An 18,072-nucleotide genomic window follows, 5' to 3' on the forward strand; every position below is an offset into this window, starting at 1 on the left:
CTAATCTCATTTGTTAATACTAAACCTGCTGCCCTTGCAGTCTCATATTTTAACTGCATTGCACAACTAATTCTTCTTACTGTATGTGTTGTTGTACAAATATTGTAAATAAAAGTAACAATTAAACAAATACAAATGAGTTGTTTTCGTCATGGAGAATGACTGATCAATAGTAATTTTATTAAAAAGTTTTGTAATTTACACTGACTAAATATAATTATCACGGGAGGCAAGATTTTCTTGTCTATTTTTTGTCAGTTTGATTCTGTCGTGATATTATATAGTGTAATGTAATATATTATCTATAATATATTACAATATATTATTATTATTATTATAAGTCGCAGTAGTAGTTGTAGTAGTATTACACCACAAAGTATAAATACAAAAAAAAACTATGTGTATTATTATGTAGATATTATTTTTAAATATTGCATATTTTCACCCGTCTTGCCGTAAAAGAGCTCGGGTCGTCTGCGTAATTATAGCGGCAGTGACGTCATGCTCACGTGATGTAATGACGTCATGCCCAGTGCACCGCTGCCGCCCGGAAACACTCTTGACTCGTATTTGGATCCGTCATTTCCGAACCGATTTAGTTTTTGAGTCATTAGATAAAACCGGCCTTTTATTACGTTTATTTCGAGTTGTGTTGTAATGTGTGTGTTTTTTATATCCACTTTTGGATACAAGCGTTTCTTTTTTTTTTTTAGCTCTTAAACATATATGTTTCTTTGAAGCTCATAACGAAGCTGTCACGCCCAGTAGTTAACCGTTCAGAATAAGCGATTCGTTCACGAGTCTCACACTCCGTAACAATCGCGCTTGTCCGGAAAGCTAGTTTTAGACCCACAGTCAGCGAGGTAATAATCCGTGATATAAAAACAAATTGTAGACGAACCTGCCGATTTAAACTACATTAGTTGATGCCCAGAGACGACAGAGGAGTGGAGCGACAACTACACCCAAAGTGACAGGTAGGATCGACCACAACAGAAATAATCCACTTGCTAATAGCAGTTGTAGTTTAAGAAGGCATGCTAACACAAAAGTCATCAACGCTAATAGTTTTAGATTTTCTTTTTGTGAAAAGTCTGAGGCCTGACAGCTGAGCGAATATTATTACAAAAACAGGAAAAAATGAAGGGCACTACCTTGGCTGCATGTTTACAAAACTTAAATTGAATGCCTCAAAAGATTCCTCATGTTTTAACAATTTTGCTCCCTTTCATGTATATATTCTACAGAATTCGCTTTCGTTTGTTTATGTAGCTAGCCTTTGTTTATCTAGCTAGCACTTAGCACAAGTTAGGGCTGCTGGAAGCGTTATAGCGATGAACTAAGTCCTGTGGAATCCCTTGTTGATAGGCAGACGAACAGAAGTGACACAAACGATAATTCCACGTCAACAAGTTATCTTTACTCAGCGTTGCTGTCTCCTTTTGTACAATTTAAGAAATAGAAGTGAATTAAAAATCAGCTGGTTAACATATAGCTTCCGCGTTTTGAAGTGACGTCATCCGCCATATAAATAATCGTCATATAAAATGCTACATAGTGTCCAGAACGGTGCCTAACATTAAGTGCACAATTCATTACAAGATGTGTACCCATAATTCTCAACTTAGATGATTCTCAAACTGGGATACCCAGAGCACAATGGATCCACAAGTCATAACCAAAATGCAAAAACTATTTTTCAAGAAGTTAGCTCATATAATTTTTCAGACGTGCCATATATAGGGGACCTGCATACCAATCACTTTGGGACAACGTTAAAAGATGTGATAGCCTATGATTCTGATTTGACATACATCTGTACAGCTGAGTCAAGGCGACCTCTGCAAAATATTTTCATCTTGGAAGCACCCAACTTGTCTCAAAAGTTTCCAACATGTTGATTAATGACTCCATGATTGCCTTCCGCCTGGCGCCTTTCTTGTCATACAGAAAGCACTGTGAAAATTAGTCCGCTTATTAAACCCACAAGTCACGTTTTTGAGAGTAGCCACGAAAGTGATTGAAGTAGCTATTGATTGATGACTGTTAAATCGGCTATACTGATTAATGTTCCTTTAACTAAAACAGGTTGCGAATACATAGGTTGAAATGTTGAGATTAAAAAAATAAAAAATAAATTCCCATGCCATGGTATGTAGGATTTCACAATTGGAAGTTAATTTTATTAGGGGAGAAGTATTTCTCTTTTGGCAGAACCCCTAACTTAATGAACGCATTGACGCACGCATAGCATTTCAGTGTGCAAGTGTAACTCGAAACTGTGTTTCAGATTTGAGATGGAAGGAGATGTGGGTAGCTTCCCCCCAGACTCGTCAGATGACCACTCGCAAAGAGGAAGTGTTGCTTCATCTGCTACACTCTCTCACCGTATGTGTGATAAGTCGCCCTGTGAAATACTCACCAGGACATGTGTTTCTTTTTTAAATTATATTGCTGACACTTTCTCTGTGTTTTCCTCCCAGCTCAAGATGTGCTTATATACCTGTTTGGTGACAGCGCGGTACACTTAACAGTTGAAGGCCTCGGCAGTGTTACTGTGCAGGAGTTGGGCCGCTCAGTCAGAGAGGCTCTTCATGTTCCCGATTGTGCGCAGGATGCCTTTGCCTTCTGGCTGTCTTCTCCTCTACTTGGTAAAAAAAAAAAAAAGCTACATTAATACATAGTCTTGTCAGTGCTGTGCTAATTTTTACAAGTACGGTATATCTAACGTTTTGTTTTTTTTAATAGTTGTTTTGAATAGTCAGTCTAAGCTCACTGTTTTTAAAATAGGGTCAGGACTCAAACTGGGTCACGGGTCAATTTTTATTGGGTCGCAGATAGGGCTAATCAAAATTGAATTATCATTTCAATTATTACACTCTACAATTACAAAATAAGCATAATTTAAACAACTCAAAAATTAATATATATATATATATATATATATATATATATATATATATATATATATATATATATATATATATATATATATAAATTTTATACATTTGCACCTTTTAATTTTTCAAATAATTAATACATTTTGTTTAATCTAAAAGGAAATTGCATAATTAGTGTTTCAAATCATTTTATTTCTCTTAATATTTTGTAATTGTTTGTTTACATTTAAACATTTTTTTTCTACCAAAAAATAAATGATCATCCTACTGCACAATGCGCATCGTGCACTCCAACTTCAAATTTTTGCCAACATAAATAAATAAATGTACATTATTATAAATATATATTTAGTATAAATTCTGTTTGGTCCAAAATGAACTTATATAGTTATAGTGTTTTTTTAAATTGGTGTTAACATTTTTAAAACTCTAGACATTTGTTGTTTTGTACCAAAAAAATAAATAATCGTTTGAATAATTGTGATTTCAATTATTGCGAAAAATAATCGTGATCATTATTTTTCCATAATCAAACAGCCCCAGTTGCAGACATGTGAGAGTAAATTGTTGTAAGATTTCATAGGTCATCAAGTAGGCACACAGTATTTGTAGTTGGATCCCAAGGAGGAACCAGATTTCTAATTTAGTTTGGGTTGCCTTGTGCTGGAAATGATGCTTGAAGATGTACAGAAAAATGGTAGATATTTTTCATTTGATATCTTGAACACAACTTTTCCACTTTAATATGTATGATTGTGCCTCCGTTTTCCTCTCCAGAGCTGCAATTAAAGTCAAGGCACCAACCGTACAAGGTGTGCCGCCAGTGGCAGGACTTGCTGTATCGCTTCACGGAAGCCTCGGAGGAAGACATTTCACAAGGTGAGCGATTGGTCTCCAAGCATTTCTTTTTCATCTTGTGTTAAACGGTGATATTTGTAACATTTAAATTGTCAAACTGTTTGTCAGCGTTCACAAATGACATTAGACTAACTTGTAGCGTTTTTGAATATGCTCAGAACAAAAAAAAAAAACAAAAAAAAAGAACAAAGGGTACAATAGCTTCAAGAGGGGATGGATGTTTTTTTTTGAATTTTTACATTAAAATGTAAATGGATCAGAAGTGACTTTGAGCGTTTTGTTACAGTTAGTGTGCCGGTGCATCCAATTTACTCAGCAACACCGAACCTTCATGCATTTTTCTCTCCTCAGATGAGCCCTGCCTCCAGTACCGTCGGAACGTGTTTTATCCCAAATCCAAAGAGCTGCAGGTATTTCTGTTCTTTATCTTTATTTATATATATATATATATTTTGTTTTTTAAATTCTAAGATAGGCCTAATGTACTTACCAAATGCAGCATTGTATTTTTATTTTTTATTTTTTATTTAAATTAGAAGCAGTGAGTCTAGCTACACAGTTTGATGTTGAATCAATCATAACTTTGGTGTTCAGATAGAAGACGAGGGAGTTCTGCGACTTTTATATGAAGAGGCTAAGAGCAATGTCATCACTGGACGATACCCGTGCGATCCTGAACACTGGGCCTCTCTTGGAGGCCTGTCGCTTGCTCTTAACGAGGGGACGGGCATGGACAGGCAGAAATTGACCACTACGATACGGTAAGTAAAGGCAAGAGCACTATCAATAAACAAATACAGTGTTTGCTGCTATTAAAATAATTATTTGTCACTATTATTAAGAGATAGCACCTCACACTTGAGTTTGAATGTGCCAAACTCTAAAGCTCAAGCCACACTCTAAAAAACAGTTGCGTCAAAAAAATAACCTACGGTAAATTGGGTCAAAAATAACTGACTCAAATTTTTTAACCAAAAAAGTTGGGTCAAAGTAAATTAATAATCTACAAAAAAAAAAAAAACTGGGGTTATTTTGTGGGTTATTCATTTGACACAACTTTCTGATATGTTTAAGCCTCAAAAGTTGGGTCAAATTAAATTAATAACCCATATAATAACCCATAATAATCCCATGAATCAAAACATTTTTTTTGTGTGTGGGTGATTCATTTGACCCAACTTTTTGGGTAATTGAACCAGGTAAAAAATTAATCAACCCAATGTTTTGAGAATTGTTGGGTCGAATTAAATGAGTTATTCATTTGATCCAACTTTTTGGCTTAGTTTAATAACCCAATTGAATTGTGTAAAAAAATAACCAACCCAACTATTTTTTGAGGTATTTAACCCCAATCATTGGGCCAGTTTTAAATTAACCCACAAATAAACCCAATTTTTGGGTTATTCATTTGACCTTAGGTTGATTTGTGGGTTATTTATTTCACTCAACGTTTTGGGTTAATTGAATAACCCAAAATGTTGAGGCGGTCCCTTTACTACCCAATTTGGGTTCATTTTCACCCAGTTGTTTGTAGAGTGCAAACATTTTTCTTCCATCCATCCACTGAAGTTCCTGCAGAATTTGCAACGTTAGTCAGTTCAAATCGAGTATAAACATGTTGCACTCTCATCGATGCCATATTCGTCCGCCAACAGAGAGAAGAAGTTGTCTTCGTTCCTACCTGTGCATGTGGTTATTGGGGGTGGCGGCTTATTCTCTACATTGAGAGGGAAGTCGAGCCGGCAGGCAAGTTTGGAGCAGAATCTCTTGGAGGGTTACAGAAAGATCAACGTATCTGGAGACACTCTGCAGGATTCGGAGATTCTCCAGCAGTACCTCAGAACGTGTCACTCTCTGCCTTATTATGGGTAAGAGACCCTTTAAATTGCAAATATAAATACGTAAGAAATCACTGATAACTTTGTGAACTGTTCAAACAGGTGTGCGTTTTTTGATGGTGAGATTGACAAACCCGCCCAAGGGATCCTTCAGAGGGTCAAACGCAAAGTTGTCAGTGTTGGTATCTCGCTGGAGGGAGTTTATGTGATGGACGTTAAGGAGAAAGTGGGTGCCCTTTTGTTTGTTCAGCTTTGCGAAATACAGTAAAGTCTGTTTTACATTTCCCACCTGTTAACACGGACTCCTCTTCTTGGACACGTCGGCGCAGCACGTGCTTCTCGGCCTGCGCTTCAGTGAGCTTTCTTGGGACCACAGCTACCCCGAGGAGGAAGGTGACTCGCACATCCTGTGGCTGGAGTTTGACGGCGACGAAGACGGCACGCCGGTCAACAAGTTGCTGAAGATTTACTCCAAACAAGTGAGTGTAATGTGTTCGATAATTTGCTCTGAAAAATGTATAAATACGTTCTATTTTAAATGTATTAAGTGTCCCAGAGACGTATTTATACGTTTTTTTTGTGTCTTTTTATGCTACAGCATACACAAGGCTTTGATGTAGCCTCTCAGAATGGGTGAAAAAAAATGATAGTAACGACCAACAGGTGGCAGCAGAGTATAATAAATCAACCAGGGCCATGATGAAAACAAGCTGTTTCCCCACAATTCTAAGCAGATTTTTGAATGATGAAACTTAGCTATATTCTAATGCTAATTGCTGCAAAACAGAAACAGATAAAAACATACTTTTTTTTTTTCCTTTTTTTTTTCCCTGATGAAAGAAGAGACTCTAATCATTAATTTGGTAGGTTCCATGTTTTTATAGCAATAGAACACAATATTCTCTGGGCCTTGCAAAATCAGTCAAAATCCAGTAAAACAGCCGGGAGCGAACGGGATTGCGAAATGTGAAAGTGGCTGGTAGTGAATGAGTTAAAAGCAATCACACAGGCTATTACCAAAGACTAAAACAAAGGACATATCTGCATAATTATAGTTTCGTAAACATAAAGTTTCAGTTATTTTTCTGTTTGTTTGTTTTTTTTTTAAAAACATTTTCCTTTTTATTTTATTTTGTTAGTGAAATTGTTTTTTAAATTTTACTTTATTTTGTTACTTTTCATTAACTAAAACAACCTCGGTGTTGATGCATTCAAGGACCACACAAAATTGAGCTCCAGCTGAACTTTTATTTTGCTTGTCTGTTCCATACGTTGGTTAGGCAGAGCTGATGAGTGGCTTCATCGAGTTTTGCGTGGAGCTGAGGTCGGTGTCCGAGGGAGGAGCCGCGGCGGAAACGGACGGTGACGCGAGCCGGTCACAACAAGCCTCTGGCAAAGATGACGGCGGCAAGAACGGACGCGGGAGGCGGCGCGGGATGCTGCGCCGGCAGAGCAGCGTCGTGTGCAGCCGGGTCCATTCGCTAAACACCATAAACTATGTTGACAATGGTGAGCTTTCCCTCTAAATTGCTTACAATGCACAGAGAAGTCCAGAAAAAAAAAAAAGCTGAAACTTTTGTCTATTGTTTTTTCCAGGAAAAGAAATTAAATGCTTAAAACCGAAACGAGCTGCATCCTTTTTCACGCGACAGACATCTGGACCCATGTACTCTTCTGTGCAAGTGACAGAGAACCTGGAGCAGGGTTAAAGGTCACCACCTGTAGCACCGCCTCCTGCTCCCAAAGACCAAAAACGGAACATTGAAAGGAGAAGTTTGATTGGGGAATGATGCAAAAACCTGAACATAAGTTGGACCAAGTGACCATCTGATTATGACCATATTTATCTTCTGACATTGTGTATATTTTGCAGATAAATTAATGTGAACACCAAGCGATTTGTTAGTTGACATGCCTCAAAGGGTCACAAGTGTAATTGGCATTGAGTGCCGACAACAGCCTAATTACAATAAGAAAAGCCTTATAGAAATGGCTGCCACTGGCGGCTGTCGCGTGAACCTTTTGACTCCGGCAGTGCTCATGAGCAAAAATCAAACTCTTCAGCGTAACAGCTGACTTACCTCTATTTTTTATTTTTATTTTTTTCTTTGCAACCCTTGATAGCCTGACTAAATCATTGCCATCATAACTTAGTCTAATGTATGACTACTTGAGAATTTCAGGGCAAATAATTTCAAGTCTATAGCATGCTTTCTTGAAGCTGTCAGTGCCTTGTTCCAGAAGATCCGCAAGGAGACAATAATTTAGGAATGACACGTTCAGTTTTTATGCATCTAGGCTAATTGGTGTTTGTTCACTAAACATTGAAAAATAACGTGTGCACGATGCTGATCATCTTTTCATTACAAAAAAAAAAATCAACAATCTGATGGGAATGGTCTTTCTACTAGAACTCATCAGGGTAGTCACTAAATGTGTAAACACCACCACCTCACTAATGGGCAGCAAAGAAAGTACATGTCACATGTTGAATACATATCCTTTAAGCCATTCGAACATCGAGTTCCTTCCTTAATTTCCAACTCAATATTTGTACTTTTCTGCTCTCGTCGGATAGGTTTGCCACGTTATGTATCCAACCTGTCACAGCCGAAGGTGTTGCTAATACTATGCATGTCACATCGTAGAATAGGCATTCCAATTCATGTGATCATTTACTACTTGTATAATGTTGCACTGTTTATGTATTGTTTTTCTTTTGTTCACGTCAGTATGTTCATGTTCAAATGTATGGGTTTGTACACGATGCAAGTCATGTAAGTCACTTTTCAGAAGCATCAAGTGCCTTTCATATTTGTGTTCCGTTTGTATCCAGATGGCAGTACTATAGTGCACTGAAGCAGTCGATGGACTTTGGCTTTTGTTTGACCAGTCAGCTGTGTACTTTCTCAAGTGTTATACACATTTATTTAACTCACTTGAGTCGCTTGGTGACAGGAGTTTGATGGGCAGTGGAAAGTCACAGAATGAGTTCTTCATTCGGTCACCCTGTCTTTTCCCCTATGTCACAATACAGTATGTATGCCTTGCTTTTCTAAACAGATGATTTGCCTAATGTCTTTTTTTTCAGTGTTTAAACATTTCCGGAAGTCATTCAGACCATACACACACAGTTGTACTGGGCTTCAGAGTAAATTGTATTTGTGGTGGTTATTGAATAAACACTAAAAATGTTTGTAATGTATGCAGTATAATTGAAATCTAAACGTGTTTTTAAGTGGTCATCCTTTTTACACTAAAATGGTAATGCAAATTTTCAACTTACTGGTGCTTGTGGAGTTTGAGGTCAAGATTGCTTGGTTCTGTTGCAAATGTGCTGAGGAGGGAAACAAGTTTGATTAAACCCTTGAGGCCGTTTTCTATAGTTTCTCGGGTTTTATATGTTGTATTATGAAAAATCTTGGTTACTTTATAAAGCTCTCATTTCACAAGTGTTGAATTTTGTTTATCGTATAATGTGTTTGACATGTTTTAAGTCCACCTAATCACTTGACGTATGCCCACTGAAACTGCATTTTATTCATATTTACTCATTTTTAATTAACTTTCATTGTTGGGGTTTATTACATTGCAATATTTTCCCAGCGGAAAGACTTGTCAAAATTTGGTTACTTGACCAATTCAAGTGTTTATCCCCATTATTTATTATTTTTTAACTTGTTACTCCCTGTATTCAATTATTGGGGACACGTAGTTTGTGTTTATAATTAGTTTTATCTAGATTTTAAATGAAACATGTCAAACGCTGTAGTTCATGCCCACGTCCATTACCCGGAAGCACAACTCTATGGGTACGCGATCGGTGACCCGTATGCGCAGAAGATCGGCCATCTTGGATCGCCAACTACGGCAACTACACTAGAACAAATATTTTATAAGCATGCGCGATACATTTAAACTCAAAATGATTATCACTACGATATTATTTTGATTAATGAGTTATTTTTTTTGTTATAGGTGCAATTCTATAAATTTAACCTGGCGTCGGCGATGAAGGAGGTGCACGTCAGGGTATAGGATTTATTATGAACCGGCTCTATGTCAGGGTTATTGGGCTAATGTCTGTTTCAAATGCGTGAGTGAACGAGTTTGGCCCTCTGTTGTTGCCGTAGTTGTCGGTCCAAACTAGCCGGTTTCTGCGCATGCGTGTCACGGATAGCGTCTTGACAGTCTGTCTCTGTCGACACAACTGCAATGGCAACGCCTACAGTGCTACGCATCCGGAAGTGGTGTGTTTCGGCTTAGGTGTTAAACGCCCTTACTAAAGCATATAGCTATTTCTTGGAAACTGTATGTAAATCACGAAACTGCAGGGAAATTGCACAGCTGCTTTTCACCCGGGTTCCGCTTTCTGTCCGTAAACATTCTGTTTTTGTTCCTGCTAGCTGGCCGTTCGTCATCTGACTGACAGCCTTATTATTACTTCAGTCAATCGGCCGCCGTTTGCAATGGAAGCCGAAGCCCCGGCCACTGAGGACCCCGGGAGGAAGCGTAGGGTCCACGGCATGTTGAAGCTCTACTACGGACTCAACGAGGAAGGAAAAGCGGATGAGAAGCCTCAGTCCCTTGATCCCTGTGACATCAACGGGCCGCATTTCGACCCAGAGCACTACCTAAACAAGGTGAGACAGGTGCCCCTCCTGTCACAATAACACTTTTTTTGTTGCCATTGTTCTTTGCAATGTTTGTACAGACTTGAGTATTTTCGGCCAGAGGTTCTTAACCTTAATGGAGCTACTGAACCCCGCCAGTTAGTTGTGCATTCATCGAACCCTTATTTATTGACAAATATATATTTATTTTCTCTATGGCAAGATATTATAGGCATTGCTGTACATGGAGTAAAAAGCAATCATGGAATATAAAGACAACTAAAAAAAACCACACAAGATAAAATTTAATATAAGTGGATAAGTAAATAAAATTAATAACATCCCCTGCATTAGGGCAATGGTCATTTGTGCGTGGCTAACCAGTGAGCATTGTGTGTCCCAATTCAGCTTCGAAGGGAATGCTCTCTTGCAGAACTGATGGACCAGGAGACCTGCATGGTCAAGCAGATCCGCTCATTGGATAGCGACATGCAGACGCTGGTCTATGAAAATTACAACAAGTTCATATCGGCTACAGGTGAGTGGATTTGCTTTTGTCCTGAAATAACTGACGAAAGCTTTATCCTCAATCATCCCAATCGTCTCACCTCTCTCTTTTAAAGACACCATAAGAAAGATGAAAAATGATTTCAAAAAGATGGAGGATGAAATGGACTGTCTGTCTGCAAACATGGCGGCAATCACTGATTTCAGTGCTCGCATCAGTGGTACCCTTGAAGACCAGCATGCTCAGATTACAAAACTCTCAGGTGACACATTGTGAACTTCAGCGTTTTGTCAAAGGGGTTGCGGCATGACTTAACGTTTTGTTTTGTTTTTTTTGTCCTGTATTCTTTACGCCTTCCTCAGGGGTCCACACTTTGTTGAGAAAGTTGCAGTTCCTGTTTGAACTGCCTGCCAGATTAAACAAATGCTTGGAGCTGCAAGCCTACGCTCAAGCAGTGAGTTCGCACCGGCGCGCTCGCTGCGTGCTGCAGCAGTACAGCCACATGCCGTCCTTCAAGGGCATTCAGGATGACTGTCACGCCATCATGGACAAGCTGGCGCAGGAGCTTCGGCAGAAGTTCAGGTCAGTTTTTGTTGATGTCTCGAACAGCCAATCACGGCTAAACTTAAAAACAAAAAACAAAAACAGGTGAGCCATGATTGGTCGTTTCCTGAGCCCTGAGCGACTGTGATGCCGTTTTCTACGGAGGACCAAAACTGCCAAAATTCGAAATAAATAAATGACTAACTAACTAACTAAATAAATAAATGTTTAAAAGTGAAAATAAAAATGAATATTACTTACTTACTTGCTAATGCAAGCACACATTGATCGCTTCACAAGCAAATTAGGTTGCCCTTCATCTGACAATTAGCATAGATTTTAAACATAGAAGGCCAAAAGATCCCTAACTCTTTGACCGCCAAAAACGTCTAATAACGATTAGTAAAATCATGCTGTATGCCACCATAAATGTTAAATGACGTCAACTACGTTTTTTCTGTTTTATTGTTTGTTTGTTTTTTGTTTGTTTTTTTTATCACTGGGCAGCACAACGTCGAAGTGCAGCGCTGCCTGGTCAATGGGTTGTGGAATCAAAAACACCCACTAACTATGGCCAGAAGATGGCAGCCTTATATCTCTATTCAATGGGCTGAAGGTGTATTTAATTCCGATGAAACATGATGAAATCTGATTAAATAGAACGTTTTCAAAGATGACGTGAATGTCACTCAAATTACGTATTTTGAAATGGTGATTACTAAAGAACGGAATAAGGTAGAAACAAACTTTTTTTTTCTAATTAAAGAAAGGAATGCGATCTTTCATTTGGTACACAACTTGTATATGTAGTAAAAGCAGACAATACTCTGTTTGCCTTGAAAGATGAGTTAAAATAATTGAAATCAGCCGGCAGGGTGTTTTTTTGTTTTTGTTTTTTTTAATAACGTGGCAGTAAAAGAGCTAATGAAAATTCAATTGCACAAATAAACTAGCCACTAGATGGTGCTAGAACTGCACAAATGGAAAACAATCTGACTTTTTTAAACAAATGTGTTCCTTTTAAATATTGTGAACATGACGACGACGATATTGTGGAAGTTTTAATATCACAATATCACGATTTTGCCCTTATCGTGACATCCCTACTATCCAATAGTCGTGTATTCCCGTGGTGCTATTTTGTTCCCAGGGACGGCGGCTCAAGTGCTAAAGACTTATCGGAGTGCGTGGAGCTGCTGCTGCAGTTGGACGAGCCAGCAGAGGAGCTTTGTGAAAAGTTCCTGAGCCATGCGGGCTCTCGCCTGGAATCGGACCTGCAGGGCCTGGAGGCTGAGATAAGACCGAGCCAGACCGCGTCATCCGTGAAAGGTGCGCCGGCGCGCAAGTCGCCACCCGCCGGCCTCCCGTCGCCCTCCTCCAACACCGACATCCTGGAGTTCATCGACAGGGGCTGCAACGAGTTCGTCAGCAGCTTGTGTTTAGTCATTACGTCATATCAGGAACTTTTCATCAACCACGCTCAGACAGGCGAGCTGGCATCCAAGAATATTCCTCAGATGGCAAACGGCAAGCTGCACGTTTTCGTGGACGATCTGGCCGCTCGCTATTTCTCGCTCGTGGAGCGCCGGATCCAAGAGGAAAAAGGGGTGTCGGATAACTCCCTGCTGGTGCGCGCCCTTGACCGATTTCACCGCAGGCTGCAGGCCGTGGCCAAGCTGCTGCCGGGCTCCTCGGTGCCGAACCGAGGCACGGAGATCGTGATCGGCGCCGCCACCGAGCGGGTCAAGCAGTACCTCGCCGCTCTCCAGAGCTTCTACGTGGACAGCTTGACGGACGTGCGGCAGGCCCTGGCGACGCCTCGCCTCTCGCTGGCCGCTCCGGGGGCCGGCTCGGGCCGAGACGCGCCGAGCGGCCTCCCCGAGCTGCTGTCCTCCCTGTCAGCTTCCATCTTAAATCAGATCAAGTCCGTGTTGGCGTCGGTGCATCTGTTCACGGCCAAGGACATCACTTTCTCCAACAAGCCCTACTTTAAGGTGAATTCTAGGAATGGGTATTGATTCTAATTTCCTCAATCGATTACATTTCGATTCACTTCAATCCGATATCGATCAATTATGGCTCATCTATTTATCGCTATCTATTTTTATCATGTCAAGGACATGATTTAAAAACTCCACAAATATTACATTCCAAAGTACCGTAACCGAGGCAGTAACTGGTCAAATGATTCAGTTTATTAATGAAAATAAACGTGTTATTAATTGTCTTAAAAGTGCAAAAAGTCAGGTCTTTCATAAATGTAAGAAAAATACTTTTAAATAAATTCATGTTAACAGTAAATTTCAAGAAAACAGTAAGATGTAAAAAATATATATATATTAAAAAAGATTCGTTTTCGTTAAGAATTTATGGGAAAAAGAGAAAATAATTTATGGTTTTATGAATTGATATCTGGCTTGAAAAGGAAAATGGATTCGATATTGATTTTTTTTTTGTTTTAATTATTTTTAAACTTAGCCCTAGTGAATAGTCAAATGCATAGTTAGTAGGGGTGTTAAAAAAAATCGATTCGGCGATATATCGCGATACTACATCGCGCGATTCTCGAATCGATTCAATAATCGGCAAAATCGTTTTTTTTTTTATTTTATTTTATTTATTTTTTTTTAATTTTTATTTTTTATTTTTAGGATTCACACCTTAAGCATGGAAGAATGTTATATGAACAGAACATTAAGCCTTAATATTTTATTTCAATGCTGTTCAAACATGAAACAAATTACAACCTCTATAAGACTGAAATTTCAGATAAATAAATAATACATTTTCATATAAATCTTACACTCTACAAGCTTACTGATTAGTATTTTCTAAATTTGAATGAAAAAAAATCGCAACAATCGACTTATAAATTCGTATCGGGATTAATCGGTATCGAATCGAATCGTGACCTGTGAATCGTGATACGAATCGAATCGTCAGGTACTAGGCAATTCACACCCCTAATAGTTAGGGTGTGCTTAATGATATCAACGAGCTGTGTTGAAGACATTTTGCTGTTAATTATTTGGCCGTTTCTAATTCGGGACGTAACGATATCCAAACATCACGATACGATATTATCACAATATGAAGGTCACGATATGATAATTATCACGACATTGTGGGGAGGTTGGTGATACAAAAAAAAAGTCACAATATTGTAAAAAAAACAAAAAACATGATAATTCTAAAAAGTCCCGGCAATATATATTACTATATATATTATTATAATAATAATATTATAATAATAATATGACGTGCCCCTTCATCTGACCATTAGCGTTAATTTTAAACAAGGGCCAAAACATTCATTGTGAAAATTAAACTGCACTAAAGAAAATAGCCACCAGAGGGTGCTAACTGCACAAATGGAAATCAACCTGACTTTTTAAACAGATGTGCTGCTTTTAATGTCGTGACATAACGACGACGATATATTGTGGCAGTTTTAATATCGCGATATCACGATATTGCCATTATCGTTGCATCCCTATTTCTAATGCGACATCAATTCATTTTCTTGTTCTAGGGTGAATTTTGCTGCCAGGGTGTCCGCGAGAGCCTGATCGTGAGTTTCATCAAGTTTGTGTGTCAGTCCTCGCGTCAGTTTTGCGAGAGTGCCGGAGACAAAGGAGGATCGACGCCGCCAGCCCTCCTGTTGCTCCTTTCCCGGCTATGCTTGGACTATGAAACCTCGACAATCTCCTACATACTCACACTTACCGACGAACAGTTCCTGTCACAGGTAATAGCTTGTCGTCATCATCATATTATCAACTCCACATGCTGGCCTTTGTGGCGAATTATTTCATTTAGCTTTATTTCTAGCTTAAACATTTCCTCGTTTTTGTACATTTTCAGCATCACAGTCCAGTAACGGCCGTCACTGCTCTGTGTGCAGAAGCCAGGGAGGCAGCACAGAAACTACTGAACCATTACGTCAAGGTAGAAATCTCATGCTCGCTTTGACACCTGAATTCTTGCATTAAATATTTTTGATCAAGTCAGTCTTGTTTATGAATCTCAACTAACAATAAAATGTCTTTTCATTAACTCATTTGCTCCCAATAACGTGTAAATACTGTTTTTTTATGTTTACGTGTCCCAAAGACGTATTTATACGTTTTTTTCCTTTTTTTTCTTTTTTTTTTATGCTATAGCATACAGAAGGCTTTGATGCAGCCTCTCAACTGCAAAGAACGGTTGCAGAAATGGTAGTTATTACACAAACGGCCAGCAGGTGGCAGCAGAGCAAAGGAGATCAACCAGGCCCATGTAGAAAAAAAGCTAAATTACTTAGAATTTTAAATAGATTTGTGAAAACTGATGAAACTTAGCTCTCTTCTAATGCTAATTGCTGCAAAATGGAAACAGATAGACACATACTTTTTTTTTTTTAAGTACCCTGAATGCACCATTTTTCTTGCGTAGCATTAGCAACTAGCAAGTGTGTAGCGTATGTTGTCCCGAAGCGTCGTTGAAGATGTTTAATGACACCGCAATTGGACTTAACTGTAAAACGAAATACACAACGTTAACCACTGTATATTTAAATACAAAACACGCTTTGTTTTTGAAACATCGCTAGCCTAGCACTAACAGGAAGTTAGCCAATGCTAACGGGAAGGTAGCATCGACCGCTCATTAAGCTTTATTTCATTTAACGCTGTGTGTTCATATTTGCAGGTTCAGGGCCTAATTATTTCCCAGATGCTTCGAAAGAGTGTCGAAACCCGAGACTGGGTCAACACCATCGAGCCGCGAAACGTGCGCGCGGTGATGAAGAGAGTTGTCGAGGACACCACCTCCATTGACGTGCAGGTGACATATTTGGTCGAAATAGCGCCATCTTCTCTTTCTATCCTTTTAAGCTGACTTCCTGTATCCTATATGTCACCTTAGGTGGGTCTTCTGTATGAAGAAGGTGTGAGGAAAGCGCACAGTAGTGACTCAAGCAAAAGGACTTTCTCGGTCTACAGCAGCTCAAGGCAGCAAACTCGCTATGCTGCGAGCTACACCCCAAGGTAAAGGAGTACGTTTGACGACATCAGGGATGAAAGATATTTTTCGGTTACAACAGAAATCTACAAAAGTGTTTCTGCCACACTGGAAAAGAAATTTAAAGTGTTAATTACATGTGATGCGTATCATGTTAAAACTTTACCTGCTTTGGCTACTGTTAGCTTGTATCGCAATTTTTGCATTTACCAGACAATTTGTTTGTTGTACAGCTTTTTGACTCCAACTGTCTGTGAGTAATTAATTTCAGATCTTAATTGGGGATGTTTGATACTGCTTTTTTTCAATCCAGTACCATGTCATGATTACCACTATTACTTTTGATACGTTAAATTTCGTTCCCAAAAAACAATGACTAGAATTTTGATCTGGAACTATCCATAGAAATGTGAAATTAACTGACTAGAATATTGCCATTAATTTCATGCAATTTTAAGGGAAAATCGTATCCTGGGGATAAATAGTTATTATTAGGAAATTTTATGTTAGCGATATTGGTGACAACTCAAGAGTTGAATACTCATATTTGTTTTGGTCTGCCGCAAATGTTATCAAACGTGCCTACAAAAACACATTTATGATTTTTTTTTCCCCATCAAATATCTGGTGATATGTTCTTTGGGGGAAAATGCTCAAATAGGTGAATGAGTGAATAATAAACCGCAAGTATACTGTGTACAAGTATAATAATCGTCTAAACCGGTGTACAGTTGCTTGCTAAATGCAGGGAAGAGAATTTTAATTTTTGGTCTACGATAGTATATGATTTGCCGTCTCTGCAGTGCTCCCATGGACACCAATCTATTGAGCAACATTCACAAATTGTTTTCAGAGCGCATTGACATCTTCAGCTCAGTAGAGTTCAACAAGGTGAGTGCGCTCCTTCCCCGTGTGTTCTCCCTCCCAAACGCACACACGTCACTCTTTCCTGTGTTGTTGCAGGTCTCCGTCATGACGGGAATCATCAAAATCAGCTTGAAGACGTTCCTGGAGTGCGTGCGTCTGCGCACTTTTGGCCGCTACGGCCTGCAGCAAATCCAGGTGGACTGCCACTACCTGCAGATGTACTTGTGGCGTTTTGTGTCGGACGAGAACCTCGTGCATTTCCTGCTGGATGAGATAGTCGGGAGCTCCGCCCACCGCTGCCTGGATCCCGCTCCGATGGAGCAGAGCGTCATTGAAGTTATCTGTGAACGAGGTTAAAGTGCGCCGGAGCGTGAGCAAAACTACTGGATGTTCTCAAACACTGGATGGAGTCGTATAGTTTTGTTGTTTACTGCTAATTGTTAGCTATAGCATGCAAACGTAACTAACTCCCAAGACACTAATAAAACGGTTAGTAAGCGAACACTATTAAGTGTGGACTGATAAGAATCAGTCCAAAACCTCATTTTAGTGTTTTTTTCTTCATATTGGTGCTCCAAACAATTCGAATCACTGAATTTAAAACACAGAATAATATCTCGCATTATGTTTGTATTTATTAATAAAAACTTCCTATAACTGTAGCCATGTTCAATACAGTACTTAACATATGAGGTTGTCCCTACAATCAAATAACTAAATGATGGTGAAGCAAGTCTTTATTTTTTATTTTTTATTTTGTTATCTCTCTTTGCAAATCATGTTTGGTATTTAATTAACAGCATTGGCAGTTATTTCGCAATGTTCACGTTATGCCATTGTACCATTTAAGTTGTGATTGAATCATACAATGAATTTAATGTCTCAATAAACGTGTTGCAGTCTCTTCGTGCTGTTTGCCATTTTGTATGTGCTGTACTGTATAT

General features: G+C 38.9%; 2 protein-coding genes across 5 annotated transcripts; both read left to right on the top strand.

Moving 5' to 3' along the window:
• The first annotated feature begins 528 nt into the window (after window positions 1-528).
• frmd8 (FERM domain containing 8) lies at window positions 529-7,981 on the top strand. Its single transcript, XM_077505540.1, has 11 exons — window positions 529-977; window positions 2,291-2,388; window positions 2,484-2,651; window positions 3,678-3,779; window positions 4,110-4,168; window positions 4,353-4,519; window positions 5,414-5,626; window positions 5,699-5,822; window positions 5,926-6,075; window positions 6,877-7,105; window positions 7,193-7,981. The coding sequence occupies exons 2-11, from the start codon at window positions 2,298-2,300 to the stop codon at window positions 7,303-7,305; spliced, it is 1,416 nt and encodes a 471-aa protein (XP_077361666.1). The 5' UTR covers window positions 529-977; window positions 2,291-2,297; the 3' UTR covers window positions 7,306-7,981.
• A 1,749-nt stretch (window positions 7,982-9,730) lies between these two features.
• Window positions 9,731-18,032, top strand: vps51 (VPS51 subunit of GARP complex). Of its 4 annotated transcripts, none has more exons than XM_077505508.1 (12): window positions 9,731-9,846; window positions 10,003-10,239; window positions 10,618-10,747; window positions 10,833-10,979; window positions 11,080-11,299; window positions 12,411-13,254; window positions 14,793-15,008; window positions 15,125-15,208; window positions 15,950-16,084; window positions 16,166-16,287; window positions 17,065-17,152; window positions 17,225-18,032. In XM_077505508.1, exons 1-12 carry the CDS (start codon window positions 9,760-9,762, stop codon window positions 17,483-17,485), a joined length of 2,571 nt encoding a protein of 856 aa, XP_077361634.1. In that variant the 5' UTR covers window positions 9,731-9,759; the 3' UTR covers window positions 17,486-18,032. The 4 variants fall into 4 exon arrangements, with proteins under 4 accessions (XP_077361634.1, XP_077361637.1, XP_077361635.1 ...); XM_077505511.1 differs by having other exon boundaries at window positions 17,115-17,152; window positions 17,225-17,334; XM_077505509.1 differs by having other exon boundaries at window positions 9,772-9,970; window positions 10,046-10,239.
• The last annotated feature ends 40 nt before the right edge of the window (window positions 18,033-18,072 follow it).

Source organism: Festucalex cinctus, chromosome 18 (assembly GCF_051991245.1).
Source record: "Festucalex cinctus isolate MCC-2025b chromosome 18, RoL_Fcin_1.0, whole genome shotgun sequence".
Lineage (NCBI taxonomy): Eukaryota > Metazoa > Chordata > Actinopteri > Syngnathiformes > Syngnathidae > Festucalex > Festucalex cinctus.

Coding starts and splice junctions, on each gene's coding strand:
- vps51 (XM_077505508.1), top strand. CDS start 9,760: ATGCGTGTCACGGATAGCGTCTTGACAGTCTGTCTCTGTCGACACAAC. Junction 10,980..11,079: donor TCAGATTACAAAACTCTCAG/GTGACACATTGT, acceptor CGCCTTCCTCAG/GGGTCCACACTTTGTTGAGA. Junction 15,009..15,124: donor ACGAACAGTTCCTGTCACAG/GTAATAGCTTGT, acceptor GTACATTTTCAG/CATCACAGTCCAGTAACGGC.
- frmd8 (XM_077505540.1), top strand. CDS start 2,298: ATGGAAGGAGATGTGGGTAGCTTCCCCCCAGACTCGTCAGATGACCAC. Junction 2,652..3,677: donor GCTGTCTTCTCCTCTACTTG/GTAAAAAAAAAA, acceptor TTTCCTCTCCAG/AGCTGCAATTAAAGTCAAGG. Junction 4,520..5,413: donor AAATTGACCACTACGATACG/GTAAGTAAAGGC, acceptor GTCCGCCAACAG/AGAGAAGAAGTTGTCTTCGT.